The sequence below is a fragment of the Piliocolobus tephrosceles genome, chromosome 2, assembly GCF_002776525.5.
Source record: "Piliocolobus tephrosceles isolate RC106 chromosome 2, ASM277652v3, whole genome shotgun sequence".
Lineage (NCBI taxonomy): Eukaryota > Metazoa > Chordata > Mammalia > Primates > Cercopithecidae > Piliocolobus > Piliocolobus tephrosceles.
This window is the reverse complement of record NC_045435.1, coordinates 89033825-89047895: the sequence shown is the minus strand read 5'-3', so window position 1 is coordinate 89047895 and position 14071 is coordinate 89033825. Positions and strand designations below refer to the sequence as shown.

Sequence of the window (14071 nt, the reverse complement as noted above, 5' to 3'; positions counted from 1 at the left end):
ACAAACTGGCATTATATAGACAAAAGGGTGCTCTGGGTATTCAGATGGATGTTTTTCCAGAATGAAGGTCAATCCCTCAGGCTACCATATCCAGCAGGACAGAAATCATGGGAGACCACCCAATTCACAGACTATCCACATTGTCCACCTGCAAGTTGCCCCCAGGGAACTTTTTTTTTTTTGAGTTTTGCTCTTGTTGCCCAGGCTGGAGTGCAGTGGCATGATCTCCAGCTCACTGCAACCTCCACCTCCTGGGTTCAAGCAATTCTCCTGCCTCAGCCTCCCGAGAAGCTGGGATTACAGGCATGTGCCACCACACCCGGCTAATTTTTTTGTATTTTTAGTAGAGACGGGGTTTCTCCATGTTGGTCAGGGTGGTCTTGAACTCCCAACCTTGGGTGATCCGCCCGCCTCGGCCTCCCAAAGTGCTGGGATTACAGGTGTGAGCCACCACGCCCGACCTCCAGGAAACTCTTGATTGCATTCATTTTCTTTATGAACACTTGGAAGAACACAAAACATTTTTTATTAACCATTTATGGTCTTATACCCCACTCCATTAGAATAAATGGCCTGGATGGCATAGGCCCTGCATACTGTATTCACAAGTGCAATTTCACTGTATTAATGGACCAATGTCTGGCAAATAGTGGGCCCTCAAATGCTTACTGTATGAAACATCTCATACAATAAACTATAAGGAACTGTAGGGATCTTGCTCTATCATACAACCTTCTTAACCACTGGCTCTCCAAGGGTGGTTCCTTGACCAGCTTCATCAGCATCTCCTGGGAACTTGTTAAAAATGCGAAACTTGGGCTGCGCGGTGGCTCACGCCTGTAATCCCAGCACTTTGGGAGGCCAAGATGGGCAGACCATGAGGTCAGGAGATCGAGACCATCCTGGCCAACACAGCGAAACCCCGTCTCTACTAATAGTAAACAACAACAAATTAGCCGGGCGTGGTGGCGGGTGCCTGTAGTCCCAGCTACTTGGGAGGCTGAGGCAGGAGAATGGCGTGAACCTGGGAGGCGAAGCTTGCAGCAGTGAGCCGAGATGGCGCCACTGCGCTCCAGCCTGGGCGACAGAGCGAGACTGCGTCTCAAAAAAACAAAAACAAAAACAAGCAAAATTTGGTTGGGCATGGTGGCTCTCACCTGTGATCCCTAGCACTTTGGGAGGTTAAGGCGGGAGGATCACTTGAGTCCAGGAGGTTGAGGCTGCAGTGAGCTATGATCATGCCACTGTACTCTAGCCTGGATGACAGAGCAAAACCCCATCTCTAAAAAAAATTTTTTTAAAATTTTTTGAGATGGAGTCTCACTGTCACCCAGGCTGGAGTGCAGTGGTACGATCTCAGATCACTGCAACTTCCGCCTCCCGAGTAGCTGGGATTACAGGTGCACGCCACCATGCCTGGCTAATTTTTTGTTTTTACTAGAGACAGGGTTTCACCATGTTGGCCAGGCTGGTCTTAAACTCCTGACCTCAGGTGATCGGCCCACCTTGGCCTCCCAAAATGCAAGTGCTGGGATTACAGGCGTGAGCCACTGCACCCAGCCTAAACTATTCTTAATTGAATGTGGGGGAATTACTCCATGGTAAGGACCCATGGAACCTATGTAAGACTAGTTGATCATGCATGTCCTCCAATATCCTAAAAATAATTCACACTCAAGTTTATAAACCAGTCTTTAGTTTGAATAAAGGATTAACCTGCCCCATCACCCTTGAGAAAGTACAGGAATCTGGTGAGACCCAGCTGGCTTTGGCTCTCTTTATTAGAGGCACATTTTTGTGAAGAGCAGGGCATTCATCTCATGGCAGACACAGAATCCTCTTCTTTTGCTTCACTGGATTTATGAGCATCCTGAAAACAATCACTTCTTTTTTCTGCACGGGGTTTATTGTCCTTAGAGTATGTCAAGGTTCACAGAATCTTCTGCCCTCAAGGCCTGCCTCCAACTTGGGACTGTCTAAACTGCATCCTGACAAACATTATCCCATTCACTAAGGAAAGCTATTTCTCACACCAGGAGGTGCCAGGATGTTGGCCATCATTTTTGGAGAACTTCCACTCATTTTCACTTTGACCATGCAAATGAACACTGGGTGAGATACGCTCAAAATGTATGTTCGTTACACATCATGAAGGTGGGCAGTCAGGAAGGAAGCCCGAGTCACAGAATTTTAACTGCCGACCAAACCAAGACAAGGCGGGGCCAAATGTTTAGGTTCTTCATAGGATATATGAAGAAACTGGTATATGAATGCAGAGAATGGGACTAGAATCCAGAAATGGTGTTCCATTTATTCACTGAAAAAGAGGGAGATTAGGCCTTCTTCATTCATTTTCTCCAATCTCGCCAAACTCCCTCCCCTCATTTTCTCCAAAATAACAACACACTGAGAAACATGTTTGTACAAAAACCACGTATTATTCCCCCCCTTCACAAAATCAGGTGGCTGTGAATTACAGGAATAAAACCAGATCAAAGACATTAAAAGAAAAAGCCACCACTTATACTGAAATATAACAGTGTTAAGAATTCAGGTATTTTGTAGAATTATTATTATAGTAAAAATATTTCCACCTGGATCTTTTAAATTTGAAAGTGATCACATTAAAGACCTGAGGTTACAAGGGACCACAGTATGAACCAGAATTCCATTTTCCTTCTAGGACTCCAGGGGAACAGGTAAGTATTTGGAATGAGTTTCCTTTGGGAAAGACTGGCAGGAAGTAGGGAAAACCCTGGCCACTGTCAAAAGGCACTGGGGTCTTTCTGGAGCCAAATGCATTGGAACTAAACTCCAGTAGGAATAAACTCATTCCCATTTCCACTCCCAAGAGTCCAGAACAAAAACAAAAGGACCAAGGTCTCCTCGGTTCCAGTATTCCAGTACTCTGATGGTGACCAGGGACACCTGGTTAGAGGCAAACCTGAGGGTTTGAAAGGCAAATCTCAATTGTGGTTTTTTTTTTTTTTTTTTGCTTTCTGATATTAAGGAAAAAAGTTCTAAAGTGTTTTATAAACACCTCCCTATACCCTCTCATATGTAAAGCTTTAGAAAATATATAGAAAAAGATATCCAAAAGATGTCCACCTTGCATTCTAAATAATGAAACTGCCACTTGAGAATGTGAAGTAAGAAAGCCAGGCGCTTTGGAAACCAAGCTCTACCAAAAACACTCTTTCCCCACACATGGAAGGACAGAAGGGAGGGAAGGACGAGAAAACCAGGAACTTTCAAGTCACTTATCAGCAGGGGTAAATACAAGCTCAAATTAAGGCATTTTTGTGGCTTGTCCTCTGGAATGGCATTCTACCCTCCCAGCCTGAGCACCCCAAACCTCAAAGCATGATGCTCTGACTGCCAAGTGAGTTCCTTGTTACCCTCAGCATCTCTTTGAAAACCCTGTGATAGATGGAATGTGAGATTCTCAGAAATGGAAGGAAGAAGGTATAAGGAGCTAATATCCTGCTTCACTTTTCCCATCCCACCCTAACCTTAAAAGTACCGGTTCATGAAATTCTACTCCCTGGCTACTGTAACAAGAGGTAGTTTGGGGACCTGTACCCCCAGCCATCCTAACCAAGTTTCACGAACTAAAATATTCAGCACTATCTACCTTTTTTTTTTTTTTTTCCTTGTCAAGGGTTTTTTAAAGAGGGAGAAAAAAAATGCACACAAAGCAGTGAATAGTAGGCTAGACTCATTGCGGGGCTCATTACCCAAGACTCCTAACTTTCAAGGCTAGTTGAGGAAACTAAGGAATGCTTCCCAATATTACAACCCTCAAAGCTCAAACTGCCCCCAGAAAAACAAAACACTCACCCCCAATCCAATGAATCATCTGCATAGAAAACCAGAGCCAGCGGGCCTAGGGAAGGAGCAGATGTTTGTGCTCTCCTCTAGCACATACTAGTTCAGTGGTATGTTCTGCCAGGCAGTGTGGAGGCCCTCAGAGGCCTCACTAGGGAATAAAATCACTGAGGTTCTCCTTCCACATCTCTTTTAATTTTCACACATTTGTGTGTGGCAAAAGTCTCAAACTTTACCATCAGCACCATTCTTAGCTCAGAAAAGCAGAAATAAGGTCACTTATAATGCCTTAAGGTTTGTCCCCTGTGGCTATCCCCCTTCTGCCCATCACTATTTTTTGGTTCCTATTAACTTAGGGTGCTCTCCTTTAAAACAATAACAACAGAAAGATAAAATGATAATGATTATATAGCATTATCCATAGAAGCATAAGACAAAGCAAAAAACTGCAAGAGAGCAAAAATGATAAAGACATAGCATGCTAAAGTTGACAGGACCTGCAAAGAAACTGTCAGCTTACTCTCACACCAGGACAGGGGAGATGCAGGTTATTTTAAGGATGACCAGGGCACACTGTCACCACAGGTTTCCCCTTGAGTGTTGGCTGAGGACCCAACACAAAAAGTGTCAGAGGAGGGGTGGTAAGAGGAGTGGGGAGGCACTGGACACGTGCTTGGAGCTGTGAGAAGAAAAACCCTGAAAGAAACCAAAGAAAGTTTGAGGAACACAAGTCTTGTCATCCCCACTCCAGCTCATGGTGGTGGGCGTGGATGTTCTCTGCATCTTCCAGGCTAAGGAGCAGCTGAGGCTGGTGGGCCAGGGGCAGGAGGTGGAGGGACCCCATCTGCAGGTGGTGGTGGCGGCGGCTGCTGCTGTGGTGGAGGGGGATCTGCAAACATATCCAAGAGTAACTCGTTATTGCTGGAAATACAAGGGACTTAGAGGAAAGAGCCTATTCAGTGAAAAAAAAAGACACAGAAGTCATTTTCTTAGTGGCAGGCAACCAATGCACCCTGTGCCTCACATTGCTTCCACTGTGGTCTATGCAGGTCAATTCCTTCTGAATCTCCAGGGCGCTGCTCATGTTGCTTAGCCTAACCCTAGTGGCTGGGGAGTGGGAGGTGTCTGAATTTCCCCCACCCTCCTTCCAGGCCAACTCCTTCCACGAATCGCTCAGAAGTTAATTTTGATTTCATTGTATTTCAATGGTTCTAATTTTATTTCTTCAGTTAAATAATAAGCTCCTTTCTGGGACAGTTCTATGTCTTATTTTTCTTTCTCCCACAGTCCCTAGCCTAGCTGGGCACACAATAGATGATCAATAAATTCTTGCTATTTAAGTGTCTCCACCAGGGCCAGAGAGCTTCACTTGAGGCAGTTGCTGACAAACTGGATAGTCCAGGGAGGCCTCCACAGCTCCTGAACTGCAGTCCTTCGATTTTTGGCCCAAACTAGGTCATGTCCTGAAGGGAATAATTAGTATGAGTGTCTGGGACACTTTCCTATGTCAACTTTAGCTGCTTTAGTGTACAAAGGAACCCTAGAGATCATTTAATCTGGGTTTTAAAAACCCCTAGATCCTACCAAACCCTTAAGACTCTTCAAAGCATTTTGAAACTCACTGATCTAATCCCTTGTGTCATCTTTCAGTGGAGGAAATGAAGGGCTGAAGTGGAAAAGCAACTCATCCAGTGTGGCCTACCTAGTATCCTAGAACCAATTCACATGGCTCAGAATTCCCAGAGCACTGACTTACGGTAGGAACCAGGCAGCAGGTGGGAAGGTTCCACCTGAAACCCTCCACATTCTCAAGGAGCTCTACTGAGGTCCCTTTGGGAAGGAATCCTGAAGTGCAAAACATGGGTGACCAGCAGGGCATGACAGTGGTAAATTGGTAAAGACCAGTGACACTACCTCTGCAATAGGGATGGAAAACTGGTCAACTCTCCTGACAGGCGAGTTCATTTATGTACGGTTCACAGGGTGGCTTGGCAAACATTTTCTTGCCAAGAAAAAGAGGTACCAACTGTACTATACAACCTCTGACCACTAGCTTAAGGGAGGTAATTAAAAAAAAATTGTTGTGATCTTATATACCTAGATAAATTAGTGTCTTTCTTTTGTGTACCTATTTTGTCCCAGACTCTGGGGGCCAGAGAAGAGTAAGACACGTCTCAGTCCGTGAAACCTCCCAGAGTATTACAGTGTACTTAAGGCACATCATAGTCTCATGTAACCTATGGTATGTTCTATATGCCTTCATGTAACATTTGCTAAGTTCTATCCAAGTTTTCATTTCTTGTTTTCCCAACTAAAGCTCCTACAGAGCAAGAATTCTTATGCTTCCTATCTCTCTGAACTATAAATAGTAGCTAAACTTTTGGCCACACGTGAACTTCTACATGAACCTAAGATTACAAATGTGGCTGGAGTACCTGACCCACTATTGGCTGCATTTCAGCATCATCCACACTGGGAAGACCTTCTGGAGTAAAAGGCAGGCCAGGGTCTCTGAAACAATCCTCAGGCCAAGGCTGAAGCCGAGCAAGAGCCTATGGGAGAAATGACCTGGCCTCTAAACACAGCCTCAGACAAGTATCACTTAGCAGCACCAGTGCTTTCTTCATTGAGCTTGCTGGGACTTCGTATTTCCTCCCAACACAGACCCTGAATACTACTTTCTTAGCCTACACAGCCACTACTAATACATCAAGAATGACTACAAGAAACATGTGTGTTATTCCAGCTCTAAACTCACTTCTTTTCTTTACACACATCACTTTTGAACCCTGTATCCACAAAAGGCTGCTGTAGGGAAAACCACCACCAGTAGCTCTACATGTCTGTTGAGAGTCATAACGAGACAGGCTTAGAGGAATATCTTTTTGGCCCCAATGCTGACAGTGCATGCCATAAAGGCATAACCCTGATTAGAAGCATTTTGTCACCTGTGCAACTGTCCATCAGGGGTGCCTAAGAACAAAGACTGAAAACTGGTCTTCTAGAAGCCACTGTCACAGACTGCATCATCCATGGACCTGCCAAATCTCGGGGAGAGAAAAAAGCCGCCTTCCCTTATCTACAGCCCTCCAGAACAGACCCTGGGATAATGCATCCCCCTACCGTGTTACTTACACATGCCGTTAGGTGCTGTCAGGGATACCCGGGGTCCTAAGATGTTTCCTGGCATTGGAGGCATGCCAGGAGGGGTAGGGCCACTCCCAGAGGGGTGGATGTTGGCTGCAACAGTGGGAATCATGCGGCCTGGCATGTGCTGCCCGGGCATCATGGAACCTGGGCCTGGTATCTGACCTGTGGAGGGAGATTTAAAGTACTGTAAGTATGCTAGAAAGGGGTATAAGAAAGGGATCAACTTAAATCCAACTCCTAAATACAGACAAATATCCAACCTTCCAAAGGATCTGAAATACCAACAGAGCAATAATCTGTAACAATCTCTACGTCTAGCTTTTTGTATTCTGAGTTTTTTGGACGGAGGGTGTTAACAGGGGTAGATCTGTGGAATGACTGATTATTCTAAACACTGGCAAGAAGGTGGCTGTAAAAAGAAATGGCAAAGGTTCCCTAAAATAAAGCACTCACTCTGGTTAGTTTGGGTGAGCAGTAGATTGTCAAATGTCTTCCTGAGGATATACAATGCCAAGCATAGCCCACAGGGAATGGAGAGGACTTTAAAAGGAAGTCAGCAAGTAAAAGTCAGTAAAAGGACCACAACTCAGTCCAGATTGTGCTCCATGGCTTACAGGGAAGGTTTGTCTGAAAGAGTATTAGTACTGCGAAATCACCATTAAAAGGGGATTCTGATTTGAATCCCCAATTCCTGTCCACAACTATTTCTCCCATTAAAAGCCTCATGTATGGTTCATTTAAAAAAAAAAAAAAAAAATCATTCCTTATAGAGGTCACTATGAAGCACTCGGCTGATAGACTCATATGGGAAAACACAGATGAGGGCTCCATCTCTTCCTACCGTTTTCTCCCTTTCCCTTCCTTTCGTTTCTTTCTTTTCTTTTTTTTTTTGACAGTCTCACTCTGTTGCCCAGGCTGGAGTGCAGGGGCATGACCTCAGTTCATTGCAACCTCCGCCTCCTGGGTTCAAGCAATTTTCGTGTCTCAGCCTCCCAAGTAGTTGGGATTACAGGTGCCTACCACCACGCCCAGCTAATTTTTTTTGTATTTTTAGTAGAGACGGGTTTTTTTTTTTGAGACAGAGTCTCGCTCTGTCACCCAGGCTGGAGTGCAAGTGGCTTGATCTCTGCTCACTGCAAGCTCCGCCTCCGGGGTTCCCACCATTCTCCTGCCTCAGCCTCCCGAGTAGCTGGGACTACAGGCGCCCGCCAACACGCTTGGCTAATTTTTTGTATTTTTAATAGAGACGGGGTTTCACCGAGTTAGCCAGGATGGTCTCGATCTCCTGACCTTGTGATCTGCCCGCCTCGGCCTCTCAAAGTGCTGGAATTACAGGCGTGAGCCACTGCGCCTGGCCGAGACAGAGTTTTGCCATGTTGCCCAGGCTGGTCTTGAACTCCTGAGCTCAGGCAGTATGACTGCCTCAGCCTCCCAAAGCGCTGGGATTACAGGCGTGAGCCACTCTTCCTATTGTTTTCTAATTAATGACAGAAGACCCTACAGTATTCAATACTGTTGTTCAATACCGAGGGACATGAACACTAAAATAATCATTTGAGAGATGAGAATCATATGAGAATCAATACAGGTTTTTTTCTTTAAATCCAGGGGCTTTACTATCTATGTAAGGACAACTGTATGAAACTGAATATAGGTTAGAAGACAGTACCAAGACAGCTAGAAATAAGAATGCTTGATCTTGAAAAATGTGGAGATGGGACCATTTGATAGCTAACTGGCAATTGAACACTGAAGGACAAGAACACTAAAATACCTCCTGCATTCGGTTTCACACTGAGCTTTCTGACCCTTTAGAATGTTTAGCCAACTTTTTCTTTTTTTTTTTTGAGACGGAGTCTCGCTCTGTCGCCCAGGCTGGAGTGCAGTGACCGGATCTCAGCTCACTGCAAGCTCCGCCTCCCGGGTTTTTTTAGGCCATTCTCCTGCCTCAGCCTCCCGAGTGGCTGGGACTACAGGCGCCCGCCACCTCGCCCAGCTAGTTTTTTTGTATTTTTTAGTAGAGACGGGGTTTCACCGTGTTAACCAGGATGGTGTCGATCTCCTGACCTCGTGATCCGCCCGTCTTGGCCTCCCAAAGTGCTGGGATTACAGGCTTGAGCCACCGCGCCCGGCCTAGCCAACTTTTTCTGTAAAGAGCCAGATAGTAAATATTTTAGTCTTTGCCAGCCATATGGTCTGTGTCACAACGATTCAACTCTGCAATGTAAGCATGAAGACAGTCACAGATGATACACAACAAATAGACTGTGTTCTAATAAATACATCTTTATGAACTCTAAAAGGTTAATTTCACAAATTTTTCATGTGACATGAAACATTATTCTTCTTTTGATAGCCCCCTCTAACCATTTAAACTACAAAAACCACTCTTAGCTTACAAACTGTATGAAAAACAATTGATGAGCCAGATTTTGACCTAGGCTGCAGGCTATTCCTGCTCTGGATATGACGGTAAATATTTACTAGTTCTTAAACCAAGGGATTTGGCTGCTGGGCTTGTTTTCTTTTGTTGAGACAGGGTCTCATTTTCTACTGAGGTTGGAGTGTAGTGGTGCAATCACAGGTCAGCTCACTGCAGCCTCAACAACTCAAACTCAAGTGATCCTCCTGCCTCAGTCTCTCAAGTAGCTGGAACTACAGGTGAGCATCACCATGCCTGGCTAATTTTTAAATGTTTTGTAGAGATGGGGTCTTACCATGTTTCCCAGGCTGGTAGTCTTGGTTTTTGTTTTTGTTTTTTTTTTTGAGACAGAGTCTCTCTCTGTCATCCAGGCTAGAGTGCAGTGACACGATTTCAGCTCACTGGAACCTCTGCTCCCTGGGTTCAAAGCATTCTCCTGCCTCAGCCTCCTACATAGTTGGGACTACAGGTGTGCACCACCACCATGCCCGGCTTTTTTTTTTTCCTTTGGTATTTTCAGTAAAGACAGGGTTTCACTGTGTTGGCCAGGCTGATCTCGAACTCCTGACCTCAAGTGATCCACACACCTCAGGCTCCCAAAGTGCTGGGTTTGTAGGTATGAGCCACCGCACCAGGCCGTAGTCTTGGTTTTAAAGAGTAATAAATTAAGAAGAATAGTTTAATGGGCACAATCAAGACTTAATTTTTTTTTTTTTAGACAGAATCTTGCTCTGTCGTGATCTTGGCTCACTGCAACCTCCGCCTCCCAGGTTCAAGCAATTCTCCTGCCTCAGCCTCCTGAGTAGCCGGGATTACAGGTGTGCACTACCATACCCAGATAACTTTTGCATTTTCTGTAGAGACAGGGTTTCACCATGTTGCCCAGGCTGGTATCGAACTCCTGACCTCAAGTGATCTGCCTGCCTCAGCCTCCTAAAGTGTTGGGATTACAGGCGTGAGCCACCATGCCTGGCCTGAATTTTTTTATGTAGGACAAATTATATTCTCTACAGAATAAGAAAAGAGAATCAATGTAGTTTTTCTTTAAATCTAGGGACTTTACTATCTATGTAAGGACAACTGTATGAAACTGAATATAGGTTAGAAGACAGTACTGAGACAGCTAGAAATAAGAATGCTTAATCTTGAAAAATTTGGAGACTGGACCAAATTAAAATACACAAAGCAGTATTGAAGATAATTCAAATACAGACTCTCTGTCACTACAGAAAGAGGTCTATCTAAACAAAGATATACAAAGCTTCAAACCACACCCTGCCTATCTCCAGTGGCTGTTCCTTGACCCAAGAACCTAAGAGAGGAGCCCCTTACTTCAGGGGTGTCAATGAAGAGAACTACAATGAGGTATGAGAATTAGGAATAAGGGGCTGGGCACGGTGGTTCACGCCTGAGGTCAGGAGTTCATGACTAGCCTGACCAACATGGTGAAACCCCATCTCTACTAAAAATACAAAAATTAGCTGGGCATAGTGGCATGCTCCTGTAATTTCAGCTACTTGGGAGGCTGAGGCAGGAGAACTGCTTGAACCCAGAAGGTGGAGGTTGCAGTGAGCCATGATTGCACCACTGCACCCCAGCCTGGGTAACAAGAGTGAAACCCTGTCCCAAAAAAAAAAAAAAAAAAAAAAAAAGAATTAGGAATTAAGGTAGTCCAGTCTTCCAGGGACTACTTTTTTTTTTTTTTTTTGCGACGCAGTCTCACTCTGTCTCCCAGACTGGAGTGCAGTGGCACGATCTCGGCTCACTGCAAGCTCCGCCTCCCGGGTTCACGCCATTCTGCCTCAGCCTCCGGAGTAGCTGGAACTACAGGCGCCCACCACCACGCCCGGCTAATTTTTTTTGTATTTTAGTAAAGACGGGGTTTCACTGTGTTAGCCACGATGGTCTCGATCTCCTGACCTCGTGATCCGCCCATCTCGGCCTCCCAAAGTGCTGGGATTACAGGTGTGAGACACCGCGCCCAGCCTCAGGGACTACTTTTTAAAGCAAAATACATCAACATTATGTCCCAGAATATACAGAATAGTGAGTTTTGGGCCCTCTGGCCCATCTTTCTGCACTCTATAGTGTAACGCAAAGCTTGGCAGAGGAGTCTCAGAGATCCACTTGCTGGAAAATAACTTGGTCAAATCACTTTGGCAAAACCAACAGCAGCTGTTGAATCTACTCCTACGTGGACACTGTCACTAGGACCAACTGACCATCATTAATTTTTGTATTTTTGTACTTGTGCCATGTAGCTAGGACAGAAATAGGCAGTGTTGGAGAGTCTGCCAATCTAGGGATTGACTCAGAGATAAAAGGGACAAATGACAAGAATACTACAAGGCATATGAACGATGAGTGCACATAAAGGAGTGAAAGGCAAATCAAGGAAAAACTATGGAAGGAGCAAGCCAAAAAAAATGAAGACTTTCCAGCTGATCAATAAAAATTTGTGAGTAACTTGGAATTGTGGATGAGATATAAGTAAAGTGAAGGAAAGGGATTAGGGATAGGACTAATCCTAAAAACACCTGGGACAGCAGGGACTCAAGGACTCAGGCATCCTTGTGGTGGGACTGTGAAGCCACATGCTTGTAGATCCACAAACCAATAAGAAATAACAGAAATCCTGGGTGCCTTAGCCCACCCCCAGGGAATATGCTGCAGGACAGCAGGTACACCTTGATAAGATCTGCATACCTACATCCCTACAACCCATCCTGACTCCTGCAGCCACTCCTCTATTCTCCATCTCTGACCTGTTGTTGCAGGAATGTTACTACATAAGTGGAAGCACTGTTTGCAACGTTTTGGAATTGGCTTCTTTTTTCACTCCAGGTAATTTCCTGGAGAGTCACCAGTTGTGTATGCAGTCACAGGCTATTCCCTCCAGTGCTGGGTGGTGCTCCCTGCTGTGGATGGACCACATACCTTAAAGAGGACATCCAGTGCTTCTCACTTTTTGGCTACTATGAATAAAGCTGCTAGAAAAGTTTGTGTATGGGTTAAGATTTTTTTTTAAAAAACACACGGCCAAGCGGGCGCGGTGGCTCACCACCTGTAATCCCAGTACTTTGGGAGGCCTAGGTGAGCAAATCACCTGAGGTCAGGAGTTCAAGATCAGCCTGGCCAACATGTTGAAACTCTGTCTCTAATAAAAATACAAAAAAATTAGCCAGATGTGGTGGTGGGCACCTGTAATCCCAGCTACTCTGGAGGCTGAGGCAGGAGAATCACTTGAACTGGAGAGGCGGAGGTTGCAGTGAGCCGAGAACGAGCCATTGCAATCCAGCCTGGGCAACAAGAGTGAAATTTCGTCTCAAAATAAATAAATAAATAAATAAAATAAAATAAAATAAACACACAGCCAAGCCTAAGTTAAACAATCAGAAAATAATGTGAATGTCACTCCCATTATAACTGAGAGGTATCATTTATATGTAGCATCTACATAAATACCATACCCTTCTGTGGTACCTTACTATCTTTCATCTGTATTACACTGAGGCTTATAAAGGTTTTTTGTTTTGTTTTGTTTTTTGAGACAAGAGTCTTGCTCTGTTGCCCAGGCTGGAGTACAGTGGGGCGATCTCGACTCACTGCAACCTCTGCCTCCCCAGTTCAAGTAAAGTCTCCTGCCTCAGTCTCCCGAAAAGCTGAAACTATAGGCTCACGCCACCACGCCCAGTTAATTTTTGTATTTTTAGTAGAGACCGAATTTCACCATGTTGGTCAGGAAGGTCTCAATCTCTTGACCTCGTGATCTGTCTGCCTTGGCCTCCCAAAGTGCTGGGATTACAGGTGTGAGCTACCAAGACCGGCCAGGTTTTTTTTTTTTTTCCAAAACAAAAATAAAACAAAACTGCTGGGTCTGTCATGATTCAAAGGAAAAAGGGCTACATTAATTCAAAAAAGAGTCATGCATGTAGAACAAGGGGTGAGAACTTCAATAGTAAGGCTACAGAAGACTTAGTGAAAAGTTCTGAAAAGAAGAGAAGATTGAACCTAATTTTCTGTGGGATGGAAAGCAATTTCTTAGAAAATGTTTAAGAGATGGGGTCTTGGCTGTGTGTGGTGGCTCATGCCTCTAATTACAGCACTTTGGGAGGCCAAGGCGGGTGGATCAAGAGGTCAGGAGTTCAAGACCAGCCTGGTCAAGATGGTGAAACCCCATGGTGGTTACAGGCGTGGTGGCAGACGCCTGTAATCTCAGCTACTTGGGAGGCTGAGGCAGGGAACTGCTTGGACCTGGGAGGCGGAGGTTTCAGTGAGCCGAGATCATGCCACTGCACTCCAACCTGGGCGACAGAGTCAGACTCCGTCAGAAGAATAAGAATAAGAATAAGAATAAGAATAAGAAGAAAGAAGAAGAAGAAAGAAGAAGGAGGAGGAGGAGGAGGAGGAGGAGGAGGAAGGGGAGGAAGAGGAGGAAGAAGAAGAGGAAGAAGAAGAAGAAGAAAGAAGAAAGAAGAAGAAGAAGGAGGAGGAGAAGAAGGAGAAGGAGGAGAAGGAGGAGAAGGAGGAGGAGAAGGAGGAGAAGGAGGAGGAGAAGAAGAAGAAGAAGAAGAAGAGGAGGAGGAGGAGGAGGAAGAAGAAGAAGAAGAGGAAGGGGAGGAGGAGGAGGAAGGAGGAGGAGGAGGAGGAGAAGAAGAAGGAGAAGAAGAA

General features: G+C 45.1%; 1 protein-coding gene across 2 annotated transcripts in view; it reads right to left on the bottom strand.

Moving 5' to 3' along the window:
* Window positions 1-2291: 2291 nt before the first annotated feature.
* SMARCC1 (SWI/SNF related, matrix associated, actin dependent regulator of chromatin subfamily c member 1) overlaps window positions 2292-14071 on the bottom strand; it is a 205889-nt gene continuing 194109 nt past the window's right edge. Inside the window, exons 27-28 of one of the 2 annotated variants that reach the window (XM_023231828.2) lie at window positions 6964-7140; window positions 2292-4717 (exon numbers count right to left, since the gene is read on the bottom strand). In XM_023231828.2, coding sequence (XP_023087596.1) covers window positions 4620-4717; window positions 6964-7140 — 275 coding nt within the window. In that variant the 3' untranslated portion in view covers window positions 2292-4619. The remainder of the gene's footprint in view (window positions 4718-6963; window positions 7141-14071) is intronic. The other variant, XM_023231829.2, reaches the window with a different exon arrangement.